The sequence below is a fragment of the Phoenix dactylifera genome, chromosome 1 (assembly GCF_051530095.1).
Source record: "Phoenix dactylifera cultivar Ajwa chromosome 1, Ajwa_hap1_PhDact_Kaust_v1.1, whole genome shotgun sequence".
Taxonomy (NCBI): domain Eukaryota; kingdom Viridiplantae; phylum Streptophyta; class Magnoliopsida; order Arecales; family Arecaceae; genus Phoenix; species Phoenix dactylifera.
Genome location: NC_143190.1, coordinates 5,043,185 through 5,070,462, shown reverse-complemented (window position 1 = coordinate 5,070,462; position 27,278 = coordinate 5,043,185). Strand labels below are relative to the sequence as shown.

Genomic DNA, 27,278 nt, shown 5'->3' with positions numbered 1-27,278 from the left:
GGGTGTATTGGTCATTTATTGTTGTTACATGAATGTGTATAAATACATGCACACAAATCACATGGATATTTTAACATGTGTTTTTTTGTATATATACATGTCCATGAACATGCAATAACCCATATATATAAATATATATAGATATATACATGCATGTATACATATATGGTTTTAAATACTATGGGATGGGGCCATCCTAGTTTTTCCATAAGAACGAGATGCCTCGTGTACCACCACACAAGATGGTGGATGTCCCATCTCGGCCCATTCCCGACTATACTCTCCCAACACTCGACACAATGGATGCCTTACAATTCCACCGAAATTTAAGACCTTGCATACATATGTATGTACATAAACCATGGCATCAATGAAGTTAAGGGCTTGGTTTTTGCGACGTAGACCATACCATGATTCTTCGAGCCCTATCAAACAGATAAAAGCATCAAAGGATATTATTAGTCTCCATAGTTATTTAACAATCCAAATTGTTCTATATGGAGACTATATTTATTTGGTATTACTTGGGGATTCGGTCACCAAGTCACTTGATCCTTAAGTTACTGTATATATGTGTGTGTCTCAGTCTAAGTTACTTGGCCACCAAATCAGTGCTTAAGTTATTTGGCCATCAAGTTTATTTGACTCATAAATTACTTGGTCCTGAAGTAACTCTTTAAAAAGAAAAAATTGGTTACTTGGTCCTTAAGTTATCGTACATATACATGTATATAGTCTGGTTTAAATGATGGTCTTGAGTCATGGATTGTACATGAGCTTGTTATTGAGAAAGTGGTTTCTTTGGCTAGCTTTCCTATTATCCCTCTCTCTTTTCCCTCTATCTCACACTCTTTCTATTCCCCCTCCCTCTCTAGTGCCTTCTTAATCCCTCCCTCTCTTTCTTTGATCTCCCTCACTCTTTACACGCATCTACATTATAGCAAGCCATCCCCTAAGTGATCTTGCATCAATTTAGTACTAAAGCAAAACATCCTAGGCTACTCTTTGCCCTCTTCCCTTCCCTTCATTCTTTCACTCCATTCCTTTCTTTCCACCATGGTAACCAATGCCTTGAGCTTTAATTCAAGGTTTGATGCTTCCGTTCAAGGAAGTCAATGCACCAAGCTATATGCCCAAAAGGATCTAACATATATCAAACTTCTATTGCATATCTATAGTAAACTATGCCCAACTTGGTGTCATCAATGGCTATTATGCATGCCAAATGTGATGCTTTGGTTCTTAGAACCTAGGTACCTAGAGCTCAGCTGATAAATAAAAGTGGGATCTCCCCCTACAAAATCAAACCCCTCCACCTCACGTTCAAATATCCCCTCCAACAATTTAAGCTTCAGTATCAAATAACTAGCAAATAACAGTTATAGATCTACCTTACAAGGATCTTATTTTGAGCGTTTATCAATTACATACCCTAGAAAGCCCTATCCCTCACATCAAGAGCTTGCAACTGACGGTGCACTGCATCTAGAGTATCAAATTGAGAAGACTCTAAGCTCTAAAGATCCTATATCATCACAATTTAATCAGTCCACTTGTTAGTTCCTACGTTACCTTTAAAAAAAATATTTCGTTACTTGGTCCTTAAGTTTTCGTAGACTATATACAATGTATGGAATAGTTAAAATGATGGGTTTGTGTCGTGTATTATACGTGAGTTTGTTGTTGAGAAAGTTGTTTCTTTGGCCAGCTTTGGTCCCTTATCCCTTTCCATTCTCTCTCGCACTCTTTATGCCCCTTCCCTATTTAATACCTTCTCCGGTATTTTTTCTCTCTCTGATATCCCTCACTTCTTAGGCCCATCTTAAAACCATAGCAGGCCATCTGTGTCCTAGATCAACATCACGAGCATACACATAGATAAATAAGAAATCCAAATGCACAATATACATGTATTTGGGTGTGTGTATACAGTTTTTATGTGCTAGTACTATCAAACTATGGATTATCAAAATAGGACACTACTTGGAGAGTGAAAGAATCACAAATCCATCCAGGCCAATATGACACTTGGAAACACAATGTGACAATGTGCTATGGGATAAAAAGAATGAAGAAGAATAGACATGAATCTTGGAATACTGATGAATAAAATGACCTATTCAGGAATGAGAATATGCCCCTTAAGGGCAATCTCGGAACAACTGAGGTATAAACAAATATCCATCCAATGAACGACTACAATCAATAGACACATCCCGGGAATTTAACTTTTCTCAGAAGTGTCATTAGACCTCCTGTAAAGAAGAAGACATTTACAACTAAATATAATTTTCCATTTAATCTCAAAATTGTCAAGAAATTATCTACCATTATAAAGAGCTAAAAGACTAGACCTCTAACCAGAAAGTCAATCACCTAACCAATATTTTATTATACTTAACAAGCTGATGCTTTATAAGATGCATTCCTCCATGGTCATGTGCTCCTTTAGTCCTTTTTCTCCATAATTGGAAGGATAAAAGTAGAAGTTATGTCCCTTGGAGGCATACTCAAGGACACATCACTAAGAAACCTTACGCATTCTGCACAACAATGTTCGACAACCTTTAATAGAATAACCAAGGGGAAATATAATCCTTAGTTGCCAAAAGTAGGAACGTATGCAGGAGTGAGTGCAATTACTAGTACAAGGAAGCTGATATTTAGAAACAATTTAAGCAAGAAAGTGCTTAGGAACTGAGTGTGGATTCAAGATTCTAAGAAGGTTCCAAAATGGATACATTACCCTAGGTAGAAGATTCCAAGTACTAAAATCTAGCCATTTTAACTCGAGTTCAAAATCTCTTAACCCTATGAATTACAATTCATACTAATAGAAAAACAATATTTTACTTACTAAGTGCCACATTGAACAATTAAGATGCGAGTATTTGCTGATATACAATAGAATTGGTCAAGTGCTCAATAACAGATGATTTCAAATGGGCTTGCAAGAAAGGTAAAATTTAAGGAGATATTTAAGAAGGTTACAATAGGGCTGTAACATGTAAAAGGATTCTATAGATAGCTCAACCTAAACCATTTATTAAGGTTAATCTAGTAAAATGCCTTATACGAAAAATCAGAATTCCTAATAAAATTCAAATTATGAATAGATTCATGTTCTCTCTAATGGTATAGTGATGAAAATGGGGACCAATAACCCACTAACCAGACCCAAAACGGACTCAATATATAGGGCTTGGATTTAAAAAATAAGAACAATAAACTATTGGTTTGGGTTTGAGTCCCAAAATCAGATATATAGTCGTAATGGGTCATGTTTGGTTAATGGGCAAAATCATATCTGAAACCAAAGCTGCTTATAAAATATATTCTTGTATTCTTATATAATAGGTTTAATATTTGTTTTGTCATTTATGCATGTCAATTGAAAAATAGTTCCCACCTCCATTTCTGTCACAAAAGTTTTAGGTACTTATTCCCTTTATCTTATGGTGAAGGCAATGGCAGCTACATCAATGAGTGTTGGGATGACATATGAGAAGACAACAGTCAATGGTGACACTGCTCACCCTTACTAGTATACCCTTAGCCCTTCTACCTTGCCTCACAGCTAAAAAATAGGCTACTTAGGCCAACAAATACCAAAAAAACAACCTGGAACCCAATTAATATCTCATTAGTTTTGACTCTACTTTGGATATGGATGTAGGGTATAAAATGAGATTTGGTTTTAGATTTTGGAATTTAAGCACAATCTGCATTTTATTTGGATATAAAGGAGCCCAACCATTTTTGACACCCTTGCCATAGACATTCATTTAAAACTTGAAATATTTTTGACCATGTCGAATATGTTAAATGCAAGTTTTGAAGTAAGTACAATAATTAATCAGAAGGTACAGTCCATCAACAATGGTGGTGTCCCAAGTTTAGTTGTCTGATGGATAATACTACTAATAACTAACAAATATTGTTTCCATGTTATCTAAAAACAAGTTTCTTCTTTGAAAAGAAAAAAAGAAGTCGGTTTTAAGGCCAGAATCAACTTGGTCTACTGGTCTTCTCAGAATCAACGAAACAGCACTTACCTTCCACGGCCACAGTGTAGTGATCGAGGTCTCTGCCATGGAAAAGAATGCAGAGAGACCCAACAGCACCGCCAAAATCAAGCCCTGCTCTTTAAACACTTGAAGAATCTGCAGCAGTTTCGGCCACAAACCACCAACAATCGTTCGCCCCGATCTCAAAACCCCAACCCCAGCACCCGCAACACCTTCCGCAGCCAGAACACTTTGGCACCTCACCACAAACAGCCCGCAGGCGATCGCAGCCACAACAAAACCGATTATGCGTCTCGCCTTCTGATCGATAGCAAACACCTCGCGTGCATCATTCTTCGAACAAGCCTCGGCACTCAAAATACTGGGCAAGTACGAACTATCGCATCCTTGAACTGATAGCGAAGGGAAACGCGGCGACAGAGTTCTGGCGGAGATCCGACCAGGGACTCTACGACTCCGATTGAATTCAGTCAAAAGCGAAGCTTTGTGGTGGCCGTATCCGAATCTTGCTGGTCGACCGAGAAACGAGGCTTTCAGCGCGAGATCCATGGAGGTCGGGGTGTTCATCGGAGGTCGGGAAGATCGGATCGAGAGAAAGAAGAGCGGCATCCTTCTAGGGTTTCCTCCGAAACCCTAGCAGTTGGGGACAGCCATTTGATTACTACCGTCGGCGACAGAGAGCGGCTCCTTTTTTTTATTATTATTTTTGGATTTTTTTTTTTTTTTTTTTTTTTTGCATGAATACCATTCTAATACTAAATTTTGTATGATTACTCTTCCAAAAATAATATTTATATGTATACCCTTATAAAATTCTATTATTGTACAATATCCGTAATATAATGATTGTTCTGATGGTATTAAAAAAAATCATATTTATATTAATTAAAAATAATATAAAATTTTAAAATTATGCTATTGTTTCTGTCTTCTTCTACTGCTATCAGATCATGATCTATTTGCATGTCTATTCATTAAGGATATTTTAGTTATTTTAATTTAAAACCGTTAATTTTTTAACGTCGTTGGGTAGCATAGGTACATATGCAAAAACAAAAATTAAAAAAGATTAAAATAACAAAATAAGTATTTTATAAGGGTATACATGCAAATATCAATTTTGAAAGGGTATTCATGCAAAATCCGATATTTAGGAGGGTATTCATGCAAAAAAATTCTTTATTTTTTTCTCAGATGACTTCTCAATATAATTTCTTTCAAATTTAGTCGACGGCTACGATGTCTGCATTAACTTTCTCGAGCCTCTCTTTAGAGTTTATGGACCTTCTAATCTAGGAATGAGTATAGTTTTCAATCCAGATATTTGTCCCTCCTCCTATCGGCAGGGCTGGGATATATTTTTTACGACCGAAATAACGGCCAGCAATAATCCCTAGCAACCCTTCCTAATCTCTCTCTTGAACAGAATGTTAGCTTTTAGAATGTTATATAATCATCATCACTATTTTGATTAATGTTACACAGAGATTTTTTATGTTATGGATGCCAAAAATTTGAAATAATATATGTTCTTCTATTTTTGTGGTCATTAAGTACTACATGAATGGTCATTATATAAAATTTGAGATGTTTCCTTGAACATTTTATTTATCAAATATTAATGTTTTGAGAAATAGAATTATTATTTTTTTGGTATTGATTATTATGTTTTGGTTTAGTGATAAATCACTAGCAATGCAACAATTATTATTCTAATCCTAACAATATATAAAAATCTTTTAATTTTTATATCTTCTACACTTTTATACCTTTATTTTTTAAGCATCCATATACCCTTATTTTAAAATAAGGTGCAACATATCATCTTTGGTCTTTTCTTTCGCTCGCACTTTCCTTCCGTTGCCTAAAATTCCTATGCCACTTCTCACTTGCAAAATATGTTATGCTCTTGGATTTTGAACCTTGGGTGCTTGACGTAATTCCAACTTTAATTGACGATGTTTGCCTTTCTTTATATATGCTTACTTATTATTCGATTCGGTCTTTTGCCTAAACGATAGACATAATTGAATCTCTCTGCTTTCATAGTGATCTAGTGGGATCACCAAACTCTATGTGGACCCTTATAATAGGGTCCAAAAGTGAGATCCGCCATATTGTGAAGCTAAATCATATGCCACAATTCAAGAAGTTTTAACATGCCCATACAATGTTTAATTTATGTGTTCTTTTTCTAGTGAAATTAAGTCACTTTTAAACCCTATGATGTGACGTTACCCCGTAAAGTGTTGAAGACAAGTAATTAGGGCCAAATTCCATCTTCTAGACCTTGAAATAGACCAAGCAAAGCAAAAAATTTTCTTTTTACGAGAAAGTTTGATTAAGTGTATCTCCCAAACTAAAAAGAATTAGACAAAATAGCTGAAGACAAAGTTGATATAAAAATCTAGATCTACCTTCTATGGGATTTAAACTTTTTTTGATTATTTTTACTAATTATGTCTATTTTAGCAAATCCATAACCTCTTTTAAGAACTCTTTAGCATTAATAAAAGATTTATTACTGGGTTTCAAGATTCATTTATGAAATAAAATAGGACCTAGACATATTTTAGACAATTTTTCTAATTTAAAATCTCTTTAAAAGATTTGTGTTTAGTAGGTTGAAGGAATTTCCAACTAATAGACGTTAAAGAAATTTAAGTTCAAAAACAAAGGTCCTCTTTCCAAGTAAAAAGAAGTGAAGTTAATTTGTGAAATGAACAAATTTGTTGAGGACAACATGCTTTGTACACCGGTTGTGTAGTAATGTTATAATAAATATATAGCCACCCAAGCTATGACCTACAACCCTATTACTGTATGGTCACTTGGGGTATTTTGAGACCAAAAAGTACTCTTATGCTAATTTGGTTTCTATCCTCGTAACTTTCAACTTGTGAAATTCTATTATTATCACTATCAGCATCATAAACTTTCATTTTTGTGAAATTGGAATATATGATTGCATAAGACTTGAGCAACCGCTCGATTTTTGCAAAGTTTAGTCTTAGGTTTTAGGCCCAACAAAAAGACTAAGCTTCAAAATTTAGGCTAGGTTTCGAATTAGGTTAGGCTCCTATGGGTCGAAAACTTATCTGTTAGGGAAATATGGATGGTGCAAGTATCCCCTAGAAGATTTTTGTGTGCGCGCAGGTATGCCATTGCTATCAAACGGCCGAAAAGAGAAAGTAAAGTGATGTTAGCACAGGTTTTAGTATCTTGACCTTCAAAAACTTTCGTTATCATAATACTACCTACCTAGAAGAGGCGCGGGGCTATAAGTCTACACTACATCTACAAACAAACTATAGTTGAGCTAGGTAACTAAAGGCAAAAAATTTAAAAGATAAATGCAACGATAAATTAAGGTAAAGATAAAAATAACAACGGGCTATTTGATTAGCAAAGGGGTCCTTTTCTCCTTTTATTTGCATGAGATAAGCAGTATAATAACCACCTACATCCAATGCTAATCCGCGATCATACTTCACTTTCTTTGATAACTCTTGTTGGCCTAAAGGTTTGATTTTGATGAGTACAAAATATTTGAGTATAAGTCTACTAATCATGTGTTCTTAAAGTATTTAAGGTTGTGTGCAAGAAGTAAAAATGATTTCTAGGTGACTTGAGTGATTGGATAAGCAAATGAACCAAATTGCCCAAGTTGGAAAAGTATTTACAAGGCTTGTTGAAGTTCTACAATAAAAGAATCAACCCAAAGATGATAGAAGCCAATCCCCAAAGACCATAAGGTCAAATAGAGAAGCATTAAATTTCTAGGTGCAAGAAGTCGACCCAAGGACTAGTGGAGTCAACCCAAGGATCAATGGAGTCAATCCTAACTTTCCAAGAGTCAACCCCAACATGCTGGAGAGGACTGGCACAATTTCATGAGTCGACCCTAGTGGTACACAAGTTGGCCCCAAAATTGTTATAAAATGAAACAGGATGCAGTGAAAAATGGTCATTCCATAAGTCGACCCAAGCAGCACAAAAGTTGACCCTCTCCCGATCACGAGTTAACTCCAAGATTAGCCGAGTCGATCCTAAAATGGCTATAGGAGAAAGATAGAAAGCAGTGAAAAACAATCATTTTAGAAGTTGACCCAAGATCCCTACGAGTCATTGTAAGCCTTTTAAGAGTCAATACCAAAAGACTACAAGTCGACCCCTCTATGTGAAATAGTTCCCACAACTAGTTTCTTACAAGTGTAGAATGGGAAAGTTTCCTCTTTATCAGCTCTTTTCATTCTTCCAATGGCTAAAAACAGCTCTCCAACAACTTCTTGAAATATAAATGCATTTCAAACAAATTGGAGAAGCATTATTAAGAAAAAGAAAAAGAGATATTGAGGGATATCAAGTGATATTCAAGTACGTCCACTTGCTCTTAAACGATATTAATTGAGCATTCAAGCGAAACATCCAAGCATCAAAGAAGAGCATCCATAGCATTTAACTTAAGCTTCAATGACTTTTATTTTGTTCATTAAGGAGCTGTATAGCTTTTCTGTTTCAATGATTGTCGAGGGTAAGTTTCAAGAGGCTTGAAACTTAGCGAAAGATCTATCCAAGCTTAAAATTGGACTGTAAAAGGGTAATCAAGCCTAGGAAAGTTTATGATTGGATTGGTTTTGGTTGATTTTTAGTGAAATCAACTGGGGTTTATTGTGAGCGTGGAAAAAATAATCAATCTGTAATCTTGAGATAGACTATAGTAAAATTTCCAACGAAAATGCCTTGAGGAGTAGACGTAAGTGCTGAGTTTGGCACCGAACCATGATAAAACTTGCTGCTTGATATGCTTATGATCTTTTGATCTTCTTCATTCTTTCATTTAATATCTTAGTTGTACATACATGTCACAGAACACTTCACTTGCAATTTAAAAGATTGTTTTCTGTTGTATATAGTTGTAAAATTTTTGAGAACACAATTCATTTCCCCTCTTAGGTTGCATCGCTAGGCAACAACTCTAACCACTAGGATTGCTGTTCTCCCACTCGTGAGCGAGTGAATCCAAAATATCAGTCCAATCAATTTAAAAAAATTCTTCAAAAATTTTGGTATTTAAAAATTATATTTTTCATCAAAATTTATCAAGATTATTCTAAATATAAAAATTCTAATTCAAATATCCTCAGAGGGTTGACCAAGTGAGCGTTTGGTCTGATCTAAGTAAAATTCATTGAATCATGCTTGAATTAGAGCAAGATGGTTCAACAAAGATCCGGATGATTAAATCTAACAATGTGTAGCAAGAGACAGGGTGGGGGCTGACATGCCTCCCGACGACCCTAGATCAGAATCCTTCACCTAGATCGATCCAGAAATCACTAAGAGTCGTACTTACAAGGTCCAATGAAAGCAGAGTTCATCTGATCATACTCACACTAGGATATAGGAGTTTCAATAGAGATCAGGATGACCAATTCTATAAAATTTTCGGAAAGGGCCAAGGTGGGGGCTGGCGTGCGGCCCACCGGCCTTGAATCAGGGCTCTTCACTGGGGTGGATCCAGAATCACGAAGAGAGGTGTCGTGCTAGATGTAACATCTCTAGAGAAAGTAAAGAGAGAAAGTCCAGTAGAGAGAAAAATGATGGAGAAGAGAGAGGAAGAGAGAAAACAAGCTTCTCTCTCTCTAACCAAGGAAGAGGAAGGGAAGGGGGTGGCTGCAAGTGGTGCCTGGGGTCAAGGATCCATGGTCAACGATAACAGGCGGCCGGTGGTGAGGAAAACCCCTCCTAAAATAGGGGTTCACCCTTCTTAACCCATGAAACCGAGACATTCTGACGATGGGAGCCCCGGCTACGATCGCAAACCATCGCGAGGATCCGAGCGAAGACCTCGGCAACAAGATACGACGGCGTTACCAGCCCAATAGAAGGAACAAAATTGAGAAATCCAAAGAAAATAGAGAAAAACAGAGCACCTGTTCTTCTCAGCCAAAATCCAACAATCACCGGCCGACACCGAGCTTCCAAAGGACCCAGAAGAAAGAGAGTGTGGGTGGCTCGAGGGAGACTGGTTCCTTACTTGGTTTCCGATGGTGACTGGCTGTGACAAGGGTGTGAACGGCTACTGTTAATCGGAGAGGGATTCGAGAAAATCTGGTGACAGGCTTCGATCGGAGGCCTAGATTCTCCAGTGGGATCGAAGAGAAGCTTAGGGAGCTCTAAGTAGAGGCGAAGGAGGCCGGAATCCACCTCGACATCGGATTCCTCCGGTGAAGTCGGAAGGAAGGAGACTCTCGATGTAGTCTTCTTTCTTTGTCACATGTATTGAGCACGTGCGGCCCCTTATTTTTCTTTTGGGCTGAAGCATGCTTCTGGGCTGGTCAATTGGACTTGACCCAACTCGATATCAAGCTTTAAAAAGGCCTCGGTATTACACCCTCTCTAGTTCATAGCCAACCCTATGATCATGCAGGCTCCCTGCTATGAATGACAAGCAGTCCCATGCAGGCATGTGGGATCGAAGCAATCATTAGGATCCATCCATGGTTGTGATATGTTGATTGGATCTCTCTAGTTAAATTAGAAGGCGAGAGTGAATAATCCAAGTTATCATCAAAAGCTCAGCCCTTCACTTTTTTATGGAAGAGTGCTGTTTTTTTTATTCAAAAGAAGCAAGCCATCATGTTCTCCCACCACTTTTCTCGATTAAGCTGATTAGGCATGGTTTATTATTAATGTGAGCACCCGTGTGGATATATATTTAGTTCCATATTAGTCATTCATCAGAAAAATCTTCAATACTTATACAAGACTAAAAAATTCAAAAAAATACTTTCCGGCTAGCTTTTTTGGATAAGGTTCTGTATTGTTACGAATGGTATGAGAGTGGACTCGACCATAAACTATATGGAGTAGGAGACACGGCAAACAGGCTCATTGAGGCTAACTATGGGCTGATTGTGATGCTTGTGATTAGATTTGAATGGACTTGAATCCTTAGCCTGACGAGAATGTTAGGGTTTAAACTAGAGAGTATGTAAGCATTCCGCGGGCGTGTGTTTAGTTCCACAGGTTATTCGTGAGAAAAATCTTGGATACTTATACAAGACTAAGAAATTCAAAAAAATACCTTCTAGCTAACTTTTTTTGCGTGAAGCTGGGTTGTTACAATTTAAAAGATACTTATTGGCCTAATCATAACAGAGGATGCAAGAACTTTTTATGCATTCCACTGTTTTTTTAAATAAAGAAAACAAATGAGGAAAGGAAAAATAAATTATAGCATTTGAGTTTTCTCTAACATCATCGGCTCAAATAATTTGACCCATCAAAAATCATTATTTATTGTTTATCACAAGAATAACTGCCATTATCTTGAGTATATTAGAAAATAGAACAGTAGTACCAATAGCAGTAAAAAATGGAAACCATACTGGTGTTTGTTCAAGTCATGGTTCATCTGGAAAATAATATCTTTTCCCGGCTAGCATAAAGATTTAAATCTAAAAAACAATATTATTTTATTTAGGTTAAAATTAAACGAAAGCCATGACCCCCATTACAAAATAGTTTTTGAAACAAGTAACGGTCGGATAGTAGTTATTATTTAGAGTCTCCTTATTAATACATAAAACGCAAAAGAAACTCCTATTTCTCAAACAAACATGGAACCTCCGATCTGTTGTAACAACCCCTTTAAACCTTAGTACATAACTTGTGTCCGTGAAGTTAATCTTTTCTATCTCTAGCGATCCCATCCATCTTTCCAACTCTCATAAGTGTCTGAACTATCCGTGAAGGAGAAGAAAGCAAAGCCACATAATGGATAAGAGTCTAAGTATAGCTTTACAGATGTCCGGTACATGCAAAAGATGTGTTTGATCTGAAAGAAAGTGCAGGCAGTCTAAGGTTTCTCTAGGTGAGGTTGCCAAAACTGTGTAACGAAAACATTGAGATCATAAACAATAGTAATGCACGTCAGAAAGGAAACACGAAATAATAGTAGTTTAATCTCAAGAATAACACACTTTTACTTTCAATCATCACCTATCCTGATTCCATGATTAAAAAAAAATAAAACGAAAGGATTTTTTCAGATCCAAACCTATACATTTAACTTCAAACCATAATGACTGAGGCACCACAAATGATCACGGTTCTAGGAATACCTTGGGTGCAAAAAAACCATACTTGCAGCTGAAGAAACGCAGGGTGAAAACGACCATCACATACCTCAAGTATGAAGGAAAGAATCTCAATTGTCTATAGTTAATTGAAGAATAACCAAGCACCAGCTTTTAGAAAAGCAGCAGATGTTTGGAATATATTGTCTGGAAGACTCTTGCTTGCTTATCACATGTCAATCTCCTGATCAAGCTCAGGGGATGAAGAACGGGAACAAGATGATCACTTCCAGTTCCACAATGATGCTGATCTCTGTGCTCATTGTTGTGCTGGTAACACCAAGATCAGGTACGACAGCTACGACCCATCTGGATTGTCTCTCTGATCCATCTGATATGACTCCATTTATGATCATAAACTCATCTTGGAAAAAATATGGTGCACTCAAGTTATATAGATAAATTTGTGGAGGTTTCACAGCAATCATGATAAAAATATCCTTTTATTTCAATAATTTAACATTCAGCCTTCATGATATACCAGGTGTCACATCTGAAAAAAATTTCACCTCCTCACTTTCCGTGGTTTTGTCTTATGAGGATTGGCTAAGTAGAAAATATCTGAGAAATCTAAAAAGAAAAAATCCTACCTTATACTGATGAAAAAGAACTTTAATGACAACATGAGAGAAACTATGTTATATTTCCTTTAAATTTTTGGCATAAGAAACCTAAATTTGATTCTGACCAGAAGCAGGTAAGATAGTAGCTCACTAGGACATATCTGTTTTGAGCATATCTCATGTCTCATTTAGAACTGGTATATTCATTTATGTTTTAAATGCAAAAGTGTAAAACATTATACAATTCAGAGAGTCTTATTTATTTGTTTGTATTATATAACTTAAGGGATGTCATGAGAGTGTTTCTTTTTCCTGCTTGTAAAGAACAAGGCCTACTGAATCTCATAGTAGTAAGAATCATGTATATATGCAGGCCTTCAAGAAGAATTAAAAAATGAAAAAGAAAAAGAACCTTGCATGGAACTCCATGATCCATAATTTTGCCCTCTTTTGTCATACTACTACTTCTGGAACGAATGACAAAGAAGAAAATTGTAATACCAAAATTTAAGGGAGAATGTATCGAACCTTACTGAGTCTTAAATTTTGAATAATTCTTTATTCTGTCAGAAAATATTCAGAAATTCATTTAGAGCAAAATTTGAACCAAGAAGGTTTTTCAATCTGTCCTGTCAATTCAACAGCAGCACATCTGCAATTAGAACAACTCAAAAATATGATCATGCTAATATTAGACGGGAATTCATTAATTCAATTCCACGGTGCATAAGTTCTGGAAAGTGTTCCACTAGATAGTACAAATTTATGCAATCTCCTTTTCAAGGTGCAAAGGCGATCAAATTAACCATAATCAATTTAAATCCAATGAATTTTTCATATATGCATTGGGAGGGGACTGACAATAACCTGGATTAGTTTTCTAGCTGTACAATCAGTAGCACTGGAAGGCTTTTGAGTGATCTATAAAGCAACAGCATCAGAAAATTAGCAGTCAAAAGCCCTTGTGCATAATTGGCCAGTGGTCTTCTCAAGAGTTCTATGGCTAAAAGCATATGTCATGAACATGAATTGCACTGTAAAGTTCAAAAGAATTTACTACTCAGATAATATGAAGAGCACAACAGAAACTAAACGTTGTGTAAGCGTAGAACAATGAAGTTCCCAGAGAATGAAAGAATCTTACCGAGTAAACTTAATCTAGAAATTACATAGATCTGACAAACAGCACATACATTGATCATAAACATAACAGATATTAACATGTGGATACTTGTTCTTTCAATTATTTTTAGCTTCGTTCATTGCAATTTCTTTTACATTTATCCATACATATTTAGTGTTAAAGGCCACTATCCTTCCATAGGAAAAAGTGGCATGAATAATCACAAGGCTCAAGACAAGATGGACATGAATGGAATAACATATCCCTATCAAATGTTCCACTAATAATTTGGTCTATAAATTGTATGATAGATGGGGCATATCTGGAGCAGCAATGGTGTGTAGCTGATGAACAAACACCAGATGATGTTCTACAGATGGCTATGGATTGGGCATGTGGTATTGGGGGTGCAGACTGCAGGATGATCCAACGAAACAAGCCCTGCTACCTTCCCAACACTGTCAGGGACCATGCAGCCTATGCCTTCAACAGCTACTGGCAGAAATTCAAAAACTATGGAGGTTCTTGTTACTTCAATGCTGCTGCCATCGTCACTGACTTGAACCCAAGTATGAACTCATCATCTCCAAGCTGTTCTCATTTCATTATCAGTTCATTTCATAGAATTGCCTGAAAGTACGACAACAAGCCTTAAACAATATATAATAATTAATTATCTTGAGGAACCAAGTTGGATCCACGGTTTAGAAAAATGCTCTTTACTATATACTTTTACTTTTAATGTTTACACACTGTATTAGAATAATTTTTTCCACATAGATTTTGTATACTTCTATGCATAAAGAATTCTCTATGCGTACAATTTTTTTCTTTTTTTAGTGCAATGATATGTAGAGCCCATAGCTTGATTGTGGATGGATCACTCAGCAGTACTCTGTGGGTACCTCACAAGCCATCCACTGGCCTGCCACCCAGAACAATCTTCCCGTCTATGCATTTTGTCATCTTTTCTTTTGTTTTTTTTTTAAAAAAAGTGGATGGTTAGTACAGGGTTTAAAATTGAATGATAAAAGAACGGCAAACATTTTGCATAAATATTAGAAAGAGAGCAAATACTAAATGCAATAAGTGTCATGGAGCTGGAAAACTTGTATTAAAATTTTGTCATATTGTAAGTGTTGCTGCTGGAAATCGGCCTGACCAAGAAGCCGAACTGGCTGAGCTATTGAAGTACTTAGACAATCAATTGCTCAAACTATAAAGGTCGGTTGGAGATCGTGATGTGTCTCTGAGGTGGTGGCAATATGATAGTTGTTGTGCTCGGGTGGCGATGGCTCCAATACTAATTGCTTCGAGATGGTGTTAGAAGGAGGATATCGTGCTCAAACCTTTACTTCGACGCCAGATCCGACCTGAAACAACAAAGATAAGAAAGTCCTCTTGCCAAATAGTATCCGATGGGGGACCCTCTGATGCTTAAATTAGATAGACTCCCAAGGAACAACAAAAATGTTGTGAGAGTGGTAGAGTGGTAGTGTAAGAGCATAAAGAAGACCAAGAGTACTTACCAGAAGGGTCTCTCAGGAATAGTTTATATAGATGAGGATCAATGCCTATCACCAGAGAGTTTGGGCATGTGGATCGGCCATTTTTGGTAACTAAGTGAACATCCTAAAGATCATGCGCAGGCATTTTGCTTGCGTATCACGCTCGATGCATCTCGCTCATTCGTCTTGCAGTTATGGAAACCACTCGCAATCGTGGCCAAGGTGTCGCCAGCTAGGGGAAGAGTTTAAAATTTAAACAACTCTTCAGGCGTCTCTGAGGTCGGCCACGTGGTGGACTTTGACTGATTGGTCAAAGACTTTGTGGTGAGCTCTAATTGGTCAATCTACAGTATCGATTGTGGTCGGTTTTGAGGCATATCACTGGTCCCCCACTTTCAAGATCGAGCTAATTTATTGGGTCAAGCAATGGAAGCAGATTTGCTGGTGAAGTCGATTAGCCAAAGTGAGCTGTGAAGTCAAGCCCTAAAATCAAGCTATAAAGCCGAGCTGTCGCGGTCACCCTATCAGTTTTGCCGCAGAGGTCTTCTAGATACCACATTTTAGGAAGTACGTGTTAGTGCTGCACTTTCCAGAGCGGTATCATTCATGGTGGAAATATCGATGCAATGATTAGACGTTTAGGCTAATAGCGATCTGAGTGACTGTCCAGGGGCAAACATCCGAGCGATATGTGGCAATGATTAGCTAGGGTAGGTGAACTACTGTGCCTATTCGAGACATTTGAGGCTCTATATAAGATGGGAGAGCGGTGCATCTCCCCCATTTGGATCCAATATGCTCTAGTGCTTGGAGAGAGAGGTTGTGACCAAGCTTCTGTGATCGCTTCCTTCTCGTACTTTTGCTAGAGTTTCGCCACCTTATCAGAGTTTTTCTGCCTTTATAGATCCTCAGTAGGTTCTTTGCCTTCGAAGCTTTCCTTCCAAGATTTTCTTCAACTCTCCCTAGACCTTCTATTCTTTTTCCTCCTTGTTCCTTAATTTCTCCACGATGGATTTGTCTCTAGAGGAGTGGTCTGTGGACAATGAGAAAGCGAATTAGGGCACTTTTGACTGAGCTTTCATGGCTTCAAGCAAAACTCAGTCCGAGATCGTCTCAGGTCTAGACATTGAAAAACATCCTAGAAGAGTTCGACCTCGACTAGATCCAAGCTGAGTTTTTCATTCTTCGAGACTTTTTCTTGGAGTTGCTCGGTCCTTCTGATCGGGTGGTGTCATCTCAGGAGAATTAGCTTGTCCTTTATAGTAAGACTTTGAAGGCAGGGCTGAGGCTTCTAATTCCTCTGAACATTGTCGAGCTGCTCCTTCGATACCAACTCGTGCCTACCTAGATCATCCCTAATGCCTAGAGGATAATCATCGAGTTCTTCTACTTTCTAAGGCTCTATGGAATTGTTCGGTCCATGGGGTTGTTTCGAGCCTTCTTCCAAATGAAGATGCATTCTCAAATAAAGGATAGTGGAATCTTTCCTATAAGAAAGGCTACAACATCTTTCCTTTCGGTTCTTTCTTAATCCATGGATGGAAGAGTCATTTTTTCTTCATGACCTCGACAGGCTCATAGCACCTTCGAACATGGTGGAAGATACTGAGGAAAAAGGCGTCGAGCCTCTTCCCCATCTTGTCGGATAAAGATGAGGAGCTCCAGAAGCGATCAGTCGAGAGTCTCATCTCCTCATCGTGTCGTATTGCCATTAAGATACGGGTACAAGCTTCGATACCTTAAAATTCTTTTTGACCAGTAGAACTGGTCGTTCTCTTTCTACTCGTAGGGGATCTACTCTGCATGAGTGCTTGTGGGGCACCTGCTCCTACCAGTGTAAGTCAAAGAGCACCAATCATTCAGATTCACGAGGCCGAGCAAGGAAAGGCTCAGGCCAAGAAGCGGTCAGCGACCGAGAAGGCAAGGGAGAGGGCTGAGGCCCATGCTCATCTCTCTGAGATAAGGGTCGATGCCATCAAAGCCCAGCTCCAACTATTGGAAGCCAGGCTCAAGGGGATCTTGTAGGAGATCGATGAGGAGATTCCCCAGATTAAGAAGGGGGATGAGGAAGAGATTGCTCTCTCAAAGGCTTGATGGCAGAAGCAGAGGTTAGAGCTTCTTGAGCCAAAGAGAGGTTCGTCTGGGTGAAAAATAAGGCCGCCTAGGTTGAGGAGAAGGCTACTCAAACTGAGGAGAAATCTGCCTAAGCTGAAGAGAGGGCTGCTTGAGCTAAGGAGGAGGTCTAGCCACCATAGACTACAAGAACTCACATGAGTTCCACGATGAGATGCTAGAAGCCACCAGAGTCTCTTCCAAGAAGGGCATCACCATCTGCAAGGGAAGGGTTATCAAGCTGCTTCCCAAGGCCGCCCAGGCTTCCTTGAGAGGAGACAATGGAGAACAAGAAGAGGAGGAAGGAGAAGAAGAAGAGGAAGGAGAGTAGTAGGACAACCTCCTAGCTTGGGTATTCATGAGCTATGGTTTTGTATTTTCTTTCCTTTCTTTTGCTCTTTTGTAGCCTTTTTCTATGAAATAAAATGAACTGTATTTTTATCTTCTCCTTATCAGTCCAATTTTTGTTAAGTATTCTGCTCGGAGTAACTTGATCCATAGCATTAGCTCAAACTTTTGCTAAGTATTTTAGGTCATCCAAAGCAGGCTGACACTATGGCCGACGTAAGCTTCACTATTGATCAGCATACAAGCCGATGTAGGTTTGCTCGGAAAGGCTGGCATGTCGTCTATCATTAGCCCATGGAAGCAGGTCGATGGACGATCCGAGGTAGGATTGCAGGTGGCTAGCACGTGGATCTTATCCTGCCAGAGATTGTCCATCTATGATGGCATTTTGAGGTCACCCATTTGCCTTGTGAAGGTGTGGATGACGTCATGCTTGCTCTCTTTTATGAGTTTGAGAATTTTTCCTGGACTCACTACCCAGCACAAATCCTTCATCAAACTTTGTACCGCCTTTATGAAAGTAATAACTCCAATGAAGCAGTGTTTCGAAGGACGAGCCCTAGAAAATATTTTTCAAAAGGAATGCGGACTCTTAGGAGCTCAGTAAGCTCGACACATGGCTAGTAATTAGGAGGGATGGCTTGATCCTGACCGTTTGGAAACTCTATTAAAGAAGAGGGGGGTTGCCCTTGATGGATGGAACAACTGCCATCTTCTTCCTCCCCTTTATCTTCTTTTTTCCTTGCCCTACACCATGGATCATTCGCTGGCAAAATGGTAGGCGGACTATCTTGTAGCACTTTAGCTGGCTCTCCAATAGGCCATGGAGAGAGTTGCAGAGTTTGAAGGTGAGCTATGGCTTCTATGCGACAGGATGGCCACAGAGAAGGCATTGATCACGCACTTTCTTACAAAGTTAGTTGCATCCTTTTGGATGCTCAGTCAGTAGTTGCCTTATTGTAGAACCTTATAAGCTAAGGCCCTGCCCCCAGGTCATTCTCGCAGATTCCTTAATGGACTTCCCAAAGTACATATTCAGTCTTGAAAGGTCAGAGATATCGAAGGAGAGGTAGGTTGAATAACCCCTTGTAGAGCTTCCCCTCTAGCAGAATATATTGTGTGGGTTGATTTTGAAGTCTCCGAGCTTTCCTTCTATGCTCAAGAAGTTTCCTATCTTGAAGGCAGTCGACGAGAGCATTGATCTAGCTTGGTTTGAAGTTGGCTTGTAGAACTAGGACTGGCTCCTCGTCAATGCTCAACTTGTCGAGCACTTCAAGATAGGAAATTTTCTACAAATCAGCATTTCCAAGGTGGTGAGCTTCGAAAGTAGGTTAGCTCTGGCATTTTTCATCATAGGGATCTATAGGACCTCAAACTCCTCAAAGGCCGAGAAGATGTCCTTGACCTTTTGAAGGTAATTCACCACCATAGGAAACCTTGTTTTGAAGTATCCTTCGACTTGTCTGATGTCTAATTGGAAGTTGCTGAGAGCTTTCAGGTGTCGAACACCAAGTTCTTGGGCAAGCTTGAGGCGATGATGGGGGGCCTTGTACTATATTTTATTGTTGGATGCCTTGAAGCCAAAATACAAGGCACGCTCCATCATGACACCATCTAGGCTGGTGAGGATTAGCCCGACTATGCTTCTATGCAAGTTGGAGGATCCATCAACATGGAATATCCAGGAATCTTTTAGTTCATGTTCCTCTGGCTTTGTGCTAACCTTCCCATCTTCGAGAATAGTGCACTCCACAAGGAAGTCTGCCAGTGCTTGCGCTTTGATAGCTAGTTGGGTTGATAGTGATTGTCAAACTTTTCGAGCTCAACTATTCATTTAGTTAGCCTTCCAGATGTATCTAGCTTTTGTAGGACTTGCCTCAGTAGTTGGCAGGTCAATGAGGTGATGGAATGAACCTAAAAGTTGGGACGAGGTCTCTTAGCCAAGGTGATGAGAGTGTAGGCTACTTTTAAAAGCTTAACTACCTTAACTGGGTATCTTGGAGGACTCGGTTTGTGTAGTATATCGGCCTCAATATTCATCATCTTCTCAGATGAGAACCGAGCTTAGCATCAAAGGGGACATGTCTAGATAAAGGAGAAGCATTTCCCCCCAACTTAGTTTGGTAAGTAGTGGCAGCAAGCTGAGGTAGTCTCTAAGTTGGTTGAAGGTAGGTTGACAATCTTTGGACCACTAAAAGTTTTTGATCTACCTCAGTGATTTGAAGAAGGGCAGACAACTCTCTGTCAATCTTCCACAAATCTACAAAGAACCATGAGGCATCCCACTAGGTGTTGTACCTCCTTCATCCTCGATAGGCATTATTTCAAGCACAGCATAAATCTTCTCTAGGTTGGTCTCAATCCCACATCGTGTCATCATAAATCCAAGGAATTTCTCCAAGATAACCTTGAATGAATACTTGCTCGGATAGAGATTCATGCAATAGTTCATCAGGGTCCAGAAGGTCTCCTCGAGGTGGGTCATGTGATGCTTTGCCTACTTGCTTTTGACCAGCATTCGTCAACGTGCACCTCTATATTGTGGCTGATCTAGTCCTTAAAGATCTTGTTGACAATACACTGATAGGTGGGCTCTATAGCAGTAGGATCTTTTATCAATGATGAAGGAGGTCCTCTCCTTATCCTCGGGTACCATCCAGATCTGGTTGTAACCTAAGAACATTGCCATGAAGCTCAACATCTGAATGCCTTGATGTGGCATCTATACCTTATTGAGGTCGGTGAAGTCAATGCATACTTGCCACTTTTCGTTAGCCTTCTTAACTAGGATGATGTTGGCCATCCAGTCGGGGTAGTCAACTTCGTAGATAAAGCCCATCTTGAGAAGCTTGTCCACCTCCTTATCGATGGCACACTATCTTTCTAGGGCGAAGCTCCTCTTCTTTTGCTGAATAGGTCGGTGTGTTGGATCCATGCTCCACCTGTGAACAAAAAGGTCCACTATTATGTCAAAAGCTAACCAGGTGAAGATGTTGGCATTAGCTCGAAGGAAGTCCATGAGTCAAGCTTTGGCTTCTTTATTGAGATGGGCCCATTTTATACTATCTTGCTTGGGTCTACTTCATCGAGGGGGACTGGAAGGAGTTCCTCAGCCAGTTCTCTATGTTGTTATCTTTGCTCATCTCAGACATTAAAGCCTTTGATGGGCAGCATCTCCATAGCTCCCTTTCCTCGAAGTGTGCAGACTTAACATTGTCGAGCTGGTGTTTGGTTGCCTTAGACTTCTTCCATGCCATTTTTGGTTGGGAACTTCATCAGCAAGTGGTAAGTGGAGACTAGGGTAAATAGGGTATTTAGGCTGAGCCATGCTAAGATAGCATTGTAAGCTGAGGGGACTTTAACGATCAGAAAATCGAGCATCATAGTGGTTTTCCTCAGCGCTTGTCCTGTAGTAACTAGAAGGGAGATGATGCCTTCCATAGGGATCGACTCTTTCGAGAATCCGATCAGAGGGGAGTTGATCCTCCTTAGCCGATCAACCGTTAAATTTATTTTATAAAAAGTCTAATAAAATAAGACATCTGTCGAGCTTCTGTTATCTACTAAAATTTATTTTATATTGAAATTAGCGATAGTTAGAAAAACTACAACAATATCAGTATGAGGAGCATCCATGCCTTCTGCATCACTATTCAAGAAGAAGATGACCTCGTCCGTCCTCTGCTCTTCAGCATCAGTCTTCCTATCTGGGCTGCCTGAGCATAGGTCTTTCGTGTAGATGGACTTGTTTCACTAGTTGCCAGTCCTTCCGACATCATGTTGATAGCCCCTATGGCCAGCCTGTTATCGATCTGCAGCTCGAGAGCAGGCTACTTCCGACTAGTGTTGGATCAACCTCATGGGTTGTTGGCGTATGCACCGAGGTAGCCCCACCTGATGAAGGCCTTAATCTCATTCTTGAGTTGTACGCAATCTTCGGTGCCATTCCAGTAATCTCGATGGAACTTGCAAAATTTGTTCATGTCTTTATGGACAGTTGGCTTCATTTTGTGAGGCCATTTCACATAGCCCCAGTTCTAAATCTTCATGAAGATTTTTCGTTAGGAGGCTTTGAGAGGCATGTACCTCTCCGAGGTAGACTCCTCGATTAGTGAGAACTGTCCTCATTTTTCCTCAAGTTTTTGCTGGGCTCTTCTAAGTCCTCCCTAGCCCACTTATTTTTCTTTTTCTTATGGTGTCTGCCCCTAGTTGAACCTCACCGAGTTGCTATGGTCTCCTTTGCATTGGTGTACTTTTTAGCCTAGGTTAGAAGCCCAGCATAATCTCTTGAGAACTTCTGCTCCACAGAGAAGAGAAGAGGATCCGAAATATCTTTAGTCCACTCCTTATGAGGGACACGGTGACCGAATGGTTCAGATCGTGGATCTCCAAAGTGACCACACTGAGCGGTTGACATAGTCTCGGAGGGACTCATCCTCTCACTGCTTGATGGTGAAGAAGGTGTCAAACCCATTCCTCTACTTCCAGCTACTCATAAAATAGGCCATGAACATCCGGCCGAACTGCTTGAATGAATGAACAGAGTTCAGCTGAAGCACAGTGTACCATAATTGGGTTGCCTTCCGAAGTGTGGCTAGGAAGGCTCGGTATGGTACCGAGTCAGTGGCCTCCTAGAGCATCATGACAGCTTTAAAGCTATCCAAGTAGTCTAAGGAGTTGGTAGTCCTATCATACATCTCGAGCTATGAAATCTTGAACCGGGGAGTGAGAGGCTTCTCCATGATTCTTGCCGAGAATGGGGGCTCAGTAGTAAACTCGACATTGTTTCCGAGCTTGGTGTGGTGTTGCCTTAAGCCTTTGAGGCGGCGATCCATTTCCTCAAGCTTGTAATCACGGTCAGCCTCCCTCTTGGAGGCCCTCTCCGATTGGTGGGGGAAGAAGTGGCCAGGTGTCGATCTTTCCTGAGATTGTGAGCTCAATGATGATGCCTCCTATGTCATCCAAGGCTACGCAGATGAGAATGGTGGCTATGCGGGGCCCACCCTAAGCTTTGAGGGTGAGAGCGATGGCTTTGCTAAGCCCATCCAGGACTCCGAGGAGGGGAGTGGTGGCTCGGCTATGCGATGACTCCATGGTCATTCAGCTCGTAAGCTTACTGCTATTGTTGCTACTGGTTGTTGGCGATTATCTGCTGCAGGTTTTAGATGATTGTAGTTAGCATCTGAACTTGCTACACGAGCAGTTGAAATGGTTTGATAGTAACCACTAGTGCTGCTTGTAGCTCTAATAGACGCAAAGGCCTCTAAGGGTTCTATAGAAAATAGTCGAAATCTACATGTGCATCTTGTTGGGCAGTCGAGGGTGTTGTCTATGCTCTACAAGACTTCATGGTTTTAAGCTATTTGCCATCTCGTTGAACCTCCAATAGTAGGATCAAGACCCTTCCTCTATCTATTGTCGCTGGGAATCAACCCAACCAAAATGACAACTGGTTGAGCTACTGGAGTGCTCGGATGATCAGCTTCTCAGACTGTAAAGGTCGTCTGAAGTCCGCGATGTTTCTTTGAACTAGTGATGCAGTGGCACTATGCTTGGGTGGCGATAACTCCAATACTGATCACGCACAAGGTGATGCTGGGAGGAGGAGACCATGTTTGAGCCTTTGCTTTGATGCTGGATTCGACCAAAAGAAACAAAGACAAGAAAGTTCTCTTGTTAGAAAGTATCTGATGGGGGACCTTTTGATGTCTAAATTAAATAGACTCTCAAGAAGCTGCAAAGATGTTGTGAGAGCGGCAGAGTGGCAGCACAAGGGTATAAAAACCCTCAAAAGGACTTACCTGAAGGGTGCCCTGAGAATATTTTATATAGGTAAAGGTTGGTGCCCATCGTCGAAAAGTTTGGGCATACGGATCAGCTATTTTTGATGACCAATCGCATGTCCCAAAGATCATGCATGGGCATTTCACCCACGTATTATGCCCTACGCATCTCGCTTGTTTGCCACATGGTTATGAAAACCATTCACGATCATTATTGAGGTGTCATTAGCTGGTGGGAGAGTAAACTTTAAAGGACTCTCCATACACCTCTAGGGTCAGCCATATGATGGGTTTGAATGGTTCGTTAGAGGCTTCATGTCAAGCCTTAATTGGTCTATCTTCCACATCAGTTGTGGTCAGTTCTGTGGCATATAAATAAAAAAATTCTTAATTAGAATGTTCTTGCTAAAAGATAATATGTTTTTTCACCCACATGTGAGCGCATACATGCACATGGAGAGAGAGAGGGCGGGAGAGAGTGAGAGAGTGAGAGAGAAAGGAAAGCCTGTCTTTTAGTTGTTAGAAAGATAACCATTACGCATCAATGTCAAGTGACCATGATGACATTCTTTGATTTATTGAATTGATAATGTCAATATAATTCTAAACTACAATAATGACTTTATTTTTGTTTCCACCATGATTATTAAATTATTAGAGTTTACTTCGTAAGAACAAAATAAAATGGAAATCATGTTACAGAAGTATAGTTTTTTGTCAACTAAAGAGCAATTGGTGCGGCAAAAAGATAGTTGCAATAACTCAGGACCTCATCCAAAATGGTTAGCTGGAAGATGTTATTTAGATTTCTTAATTATGTATAACTATCTAAGATCTTTCTAGTATAGAGTCAATATAGGACTAAACACATACCTACATCAGTCCTCACAACAATCAACAAGCCTAAAGCATTGGCAAGCACCTAGGTAGCATACTAGATGGGACTCAATGTTATTATTCTTGTCTCGCTACTACTGTCTGAGAGCAGTCAAACAAGGCCACAAAAATTAACACATACTCTCATCTAGGTTATATATGTTCATATATGTACTTGTTTGTTGATAAATTTGGTGATTTTTGATGTTTATATTTGCTTGCAGGTCATGGTTCATGTCACTTTGAGTCACTTCCCTGATGCTAAGAAGTCATACCATGATAAAGCTTTTCATTTGTTCCCTTCATGATGCTTAAGCTGATCATCTTTTTGGGCAAAACTCTCCCTTAGTCTGAAAAAACAAGGCTAGGCAACAGAATATGAAATTTACTTATGTAAATTCTTTATGTTTGTCATCATATCATTATAGATGTTTAGATATCAACTTAAGGTGTTTTCTATGATCTAAGAAACAAGGGTAATTGATAAATGCCATTTTGTTGTGGTTTACTATGTACTATTGATCAAAATTTAATTTTCATGTGAATAATCACATTATTGTAATTTTTGCATCATCTTTTCTAATTTATTTACTGCAAACCTTTTCCAATTATGGAAACAATAATTCAACCATTTTTCATACAAATGAGACAAAACATATTTTGTAAATGAGAAACTTGTGGGTGAATTTCAATATAAATTCTCTAATTAACATGTCTTGCCAGAATGTTGATGATCACTTCAAATGATATGTACACTTAGTTTATCTTACTAATAGCTTTCTTAGAAATAGTTTTAACTTAGATCTCTACTATCATAGCCCAGGCTATACTTTTATCCCTATCCAGATCCATCTTCTTTGAAGGATAGTGTGATGGTGGTGAAAATTCTTAAAGATCAAGGAACTTGGATCCATGCTACTTTCGTATCCTTCTTTTGATCACCATCTTTTTGGCACTCTATACCGGTGGCCGTACCCAATCTACCCCTTGCCATCTAATTTGTCACCCTTTCTGGAATGCCTAATGGGACATTGTGTAATTGTCATCATACCATCGTGAAAGGAAATCAAGGAAACAACTACAAAAAAGTGGCTGTTATGCTAGAGCCACTATTGGAGCAATATGTAGCATCTTTAGCTTTGATGCAGGAATAGGTTGAAAAACTTATTTTATGGTTTAAAGCTGATACACAATCTATAGTATGTTCTCACGAATTCTATGGTGGACACTGCTGAGCTAATCCTTGTGATGGATGGATCAGCTTATGAACTAGTGTATGGAAGTATAATAATCATTGAAGAAATTGAATGGAAGACTTCAACTCATCAAGAGGTAATGGCTAAAGACTATTCAACAAAGTCCTCAAAATCCACCGACCGATGTAGCATAGAAACTACACCAGCAATGTTTTGATAGACTAAATTATTGATGGATACTTTGATCAAATCCATGTCGACATTGAGGATTGTCGTGTTGGGAACCCGCCCATGCCGCTGATATTTCAAAAATTTTTCAGATGGCAGTGGAATCGGCATGCACGGGTTCGACGTTCATCGCATGAACGCTTGTTTCGAGACCTTTCGTAATTAGGTAAGAATTAAAACTTTTAAAACTATAAGGAAGATCAAATCTTCACCTTGCGCGGGTAGATGATCACCGCAAATCTGAATTCGTGGTTTTGGAAGAGGGTTCGCTTGAAGCCGTTCAAACGTCCGGCCTCTACGGGTATCCACACGAAGCAGGATCCGATCCAAGCTCTCTATCTCACCGGGGTGCTAGCTCCCTTGCAAAGATAGCTTTGATGGCTGATGTCCTTCCTCTCAATCAACTCTTGATTGTGCTTAGAAGGAGGAAGAAGAAGGATGAAGAATAGGAAGAAGATGATCCTCTACGCAGCCTTCTCTTGTTCCTTGCGTTGGATGAAGGAAGGGAAGGGAAGGAGGCCGCCAACACTTGGAGATCTTTTCCCTTGCTTGCGGCTGCAACTAAAGAGGAGGAGAGGGGGCTTCCACGGCTTGAAGAGGAGGAGAAGACTACTCTAGGGCGCCGGCCCTAGTGCCTCTCTTATAGCCATCAAGGGCTCCTCCAAAGTAGGAGCCCTAGATGATTTTCCAAAGAGGGAAGGGGGGCGCCGGCCCCTCTCTTCATGCCGCACACAAGGAGAGGAGGAGGGGCGTGATCCCTCCTTCTTGTGTTGCCCTAATCCTCTTCCAAAGAGGATTGGGTGCCTCTCTTATGGTTAAGTCCTAATCTAATTAGGATTGACCATATTGGGTTCAATCTACGCTAGTCCTAATCCAATTAGGACTTGAATGAACCATGACTCAATTGAACTCTTCAATCCTAATCCAATTAGGAGTCATGTTGATTCATTAGATTATTAATTAATTTAGACTTAAGGAATCCTAATCCAATTAGGATTTGTTTAATTTTAGTCCTAATCCAATTAGGACTCCATTTGAATCCGAAGTCCTAATCCAATTAGGATTTCTAGGAATCCTACTCCAAGTAGGAATCCAATTCAAAATTCCTAATCTCATTAGGATTGTAGGAATCCTATTCCAAATAGGATTCCCAGTCCTAATTCAATTAGGACTCTAGGAATCCTATCCGAAGTAGGATTTGTGTTTAAGTCCAATTAATTAATTCCCTTTGTTCCTCTTCAACTTCTTATCAATCAAATTGATTTCTTGTGATTCCTAATCACGATTTCAACCATCGGATCGGTCAATACTTCTAGTGTGTGTGACCCCATAGGTTCTATTCTGACTGGTAGTGAGATATATTGTGATC

The 27,278-nt window shown here is 39.5% G+C and overlaps 2 protein-coding genes across 2 annotated transcripts in view; one reads left to right on the top strand and one right to left on the bottom strand.

Annotated features, from left to right (window-relative positions):
• Positions 1-4,704, bottom strand: part of LOC103700867 (putative DUF21 domain-containing protein At3g13070, chloroplastic) — a 33,064-nt gene extending 28,360 nt beyond the window's left edge. Inside the window, exon 1 of the mRNA XM_008782763.5 lies at positions 4,056-4,704. Within this exon, the coding sequence (XP_008780985.3) occupies positions 4,056-4,637 (582 nt within the window). The 5' untranslated portion in view covers positions 4,638-4,704. The remainder of the gene's footprint in view (positions 1-4,055) is intronic.
• Positions 4,705-11,885: 7,181 nt separating this feature from the next.
• On the top strand, positions 11,886-26,718 carry LOC103700868 (major pollen allergen Ole e 10). The gene is made up of 3 exons (XM_008782764.5): positions 11,886-12,461; positions 14,170-14,427; positions 24,710-26,718. Exons 1-3 carry the CDS (start codon positions 12,302-12,304, stop codon positions 24,742-24,744), a joined length of 453 nt encoding a protein of 150 aa, XP_008780986.3. The 5' UTR covers positions 11,886-12,301; the 3' UTR covers positions 24,745-26,718.
• The last annotated feature ends 560 nt before the right edge of the window (positions 26,719-27,278 follow it).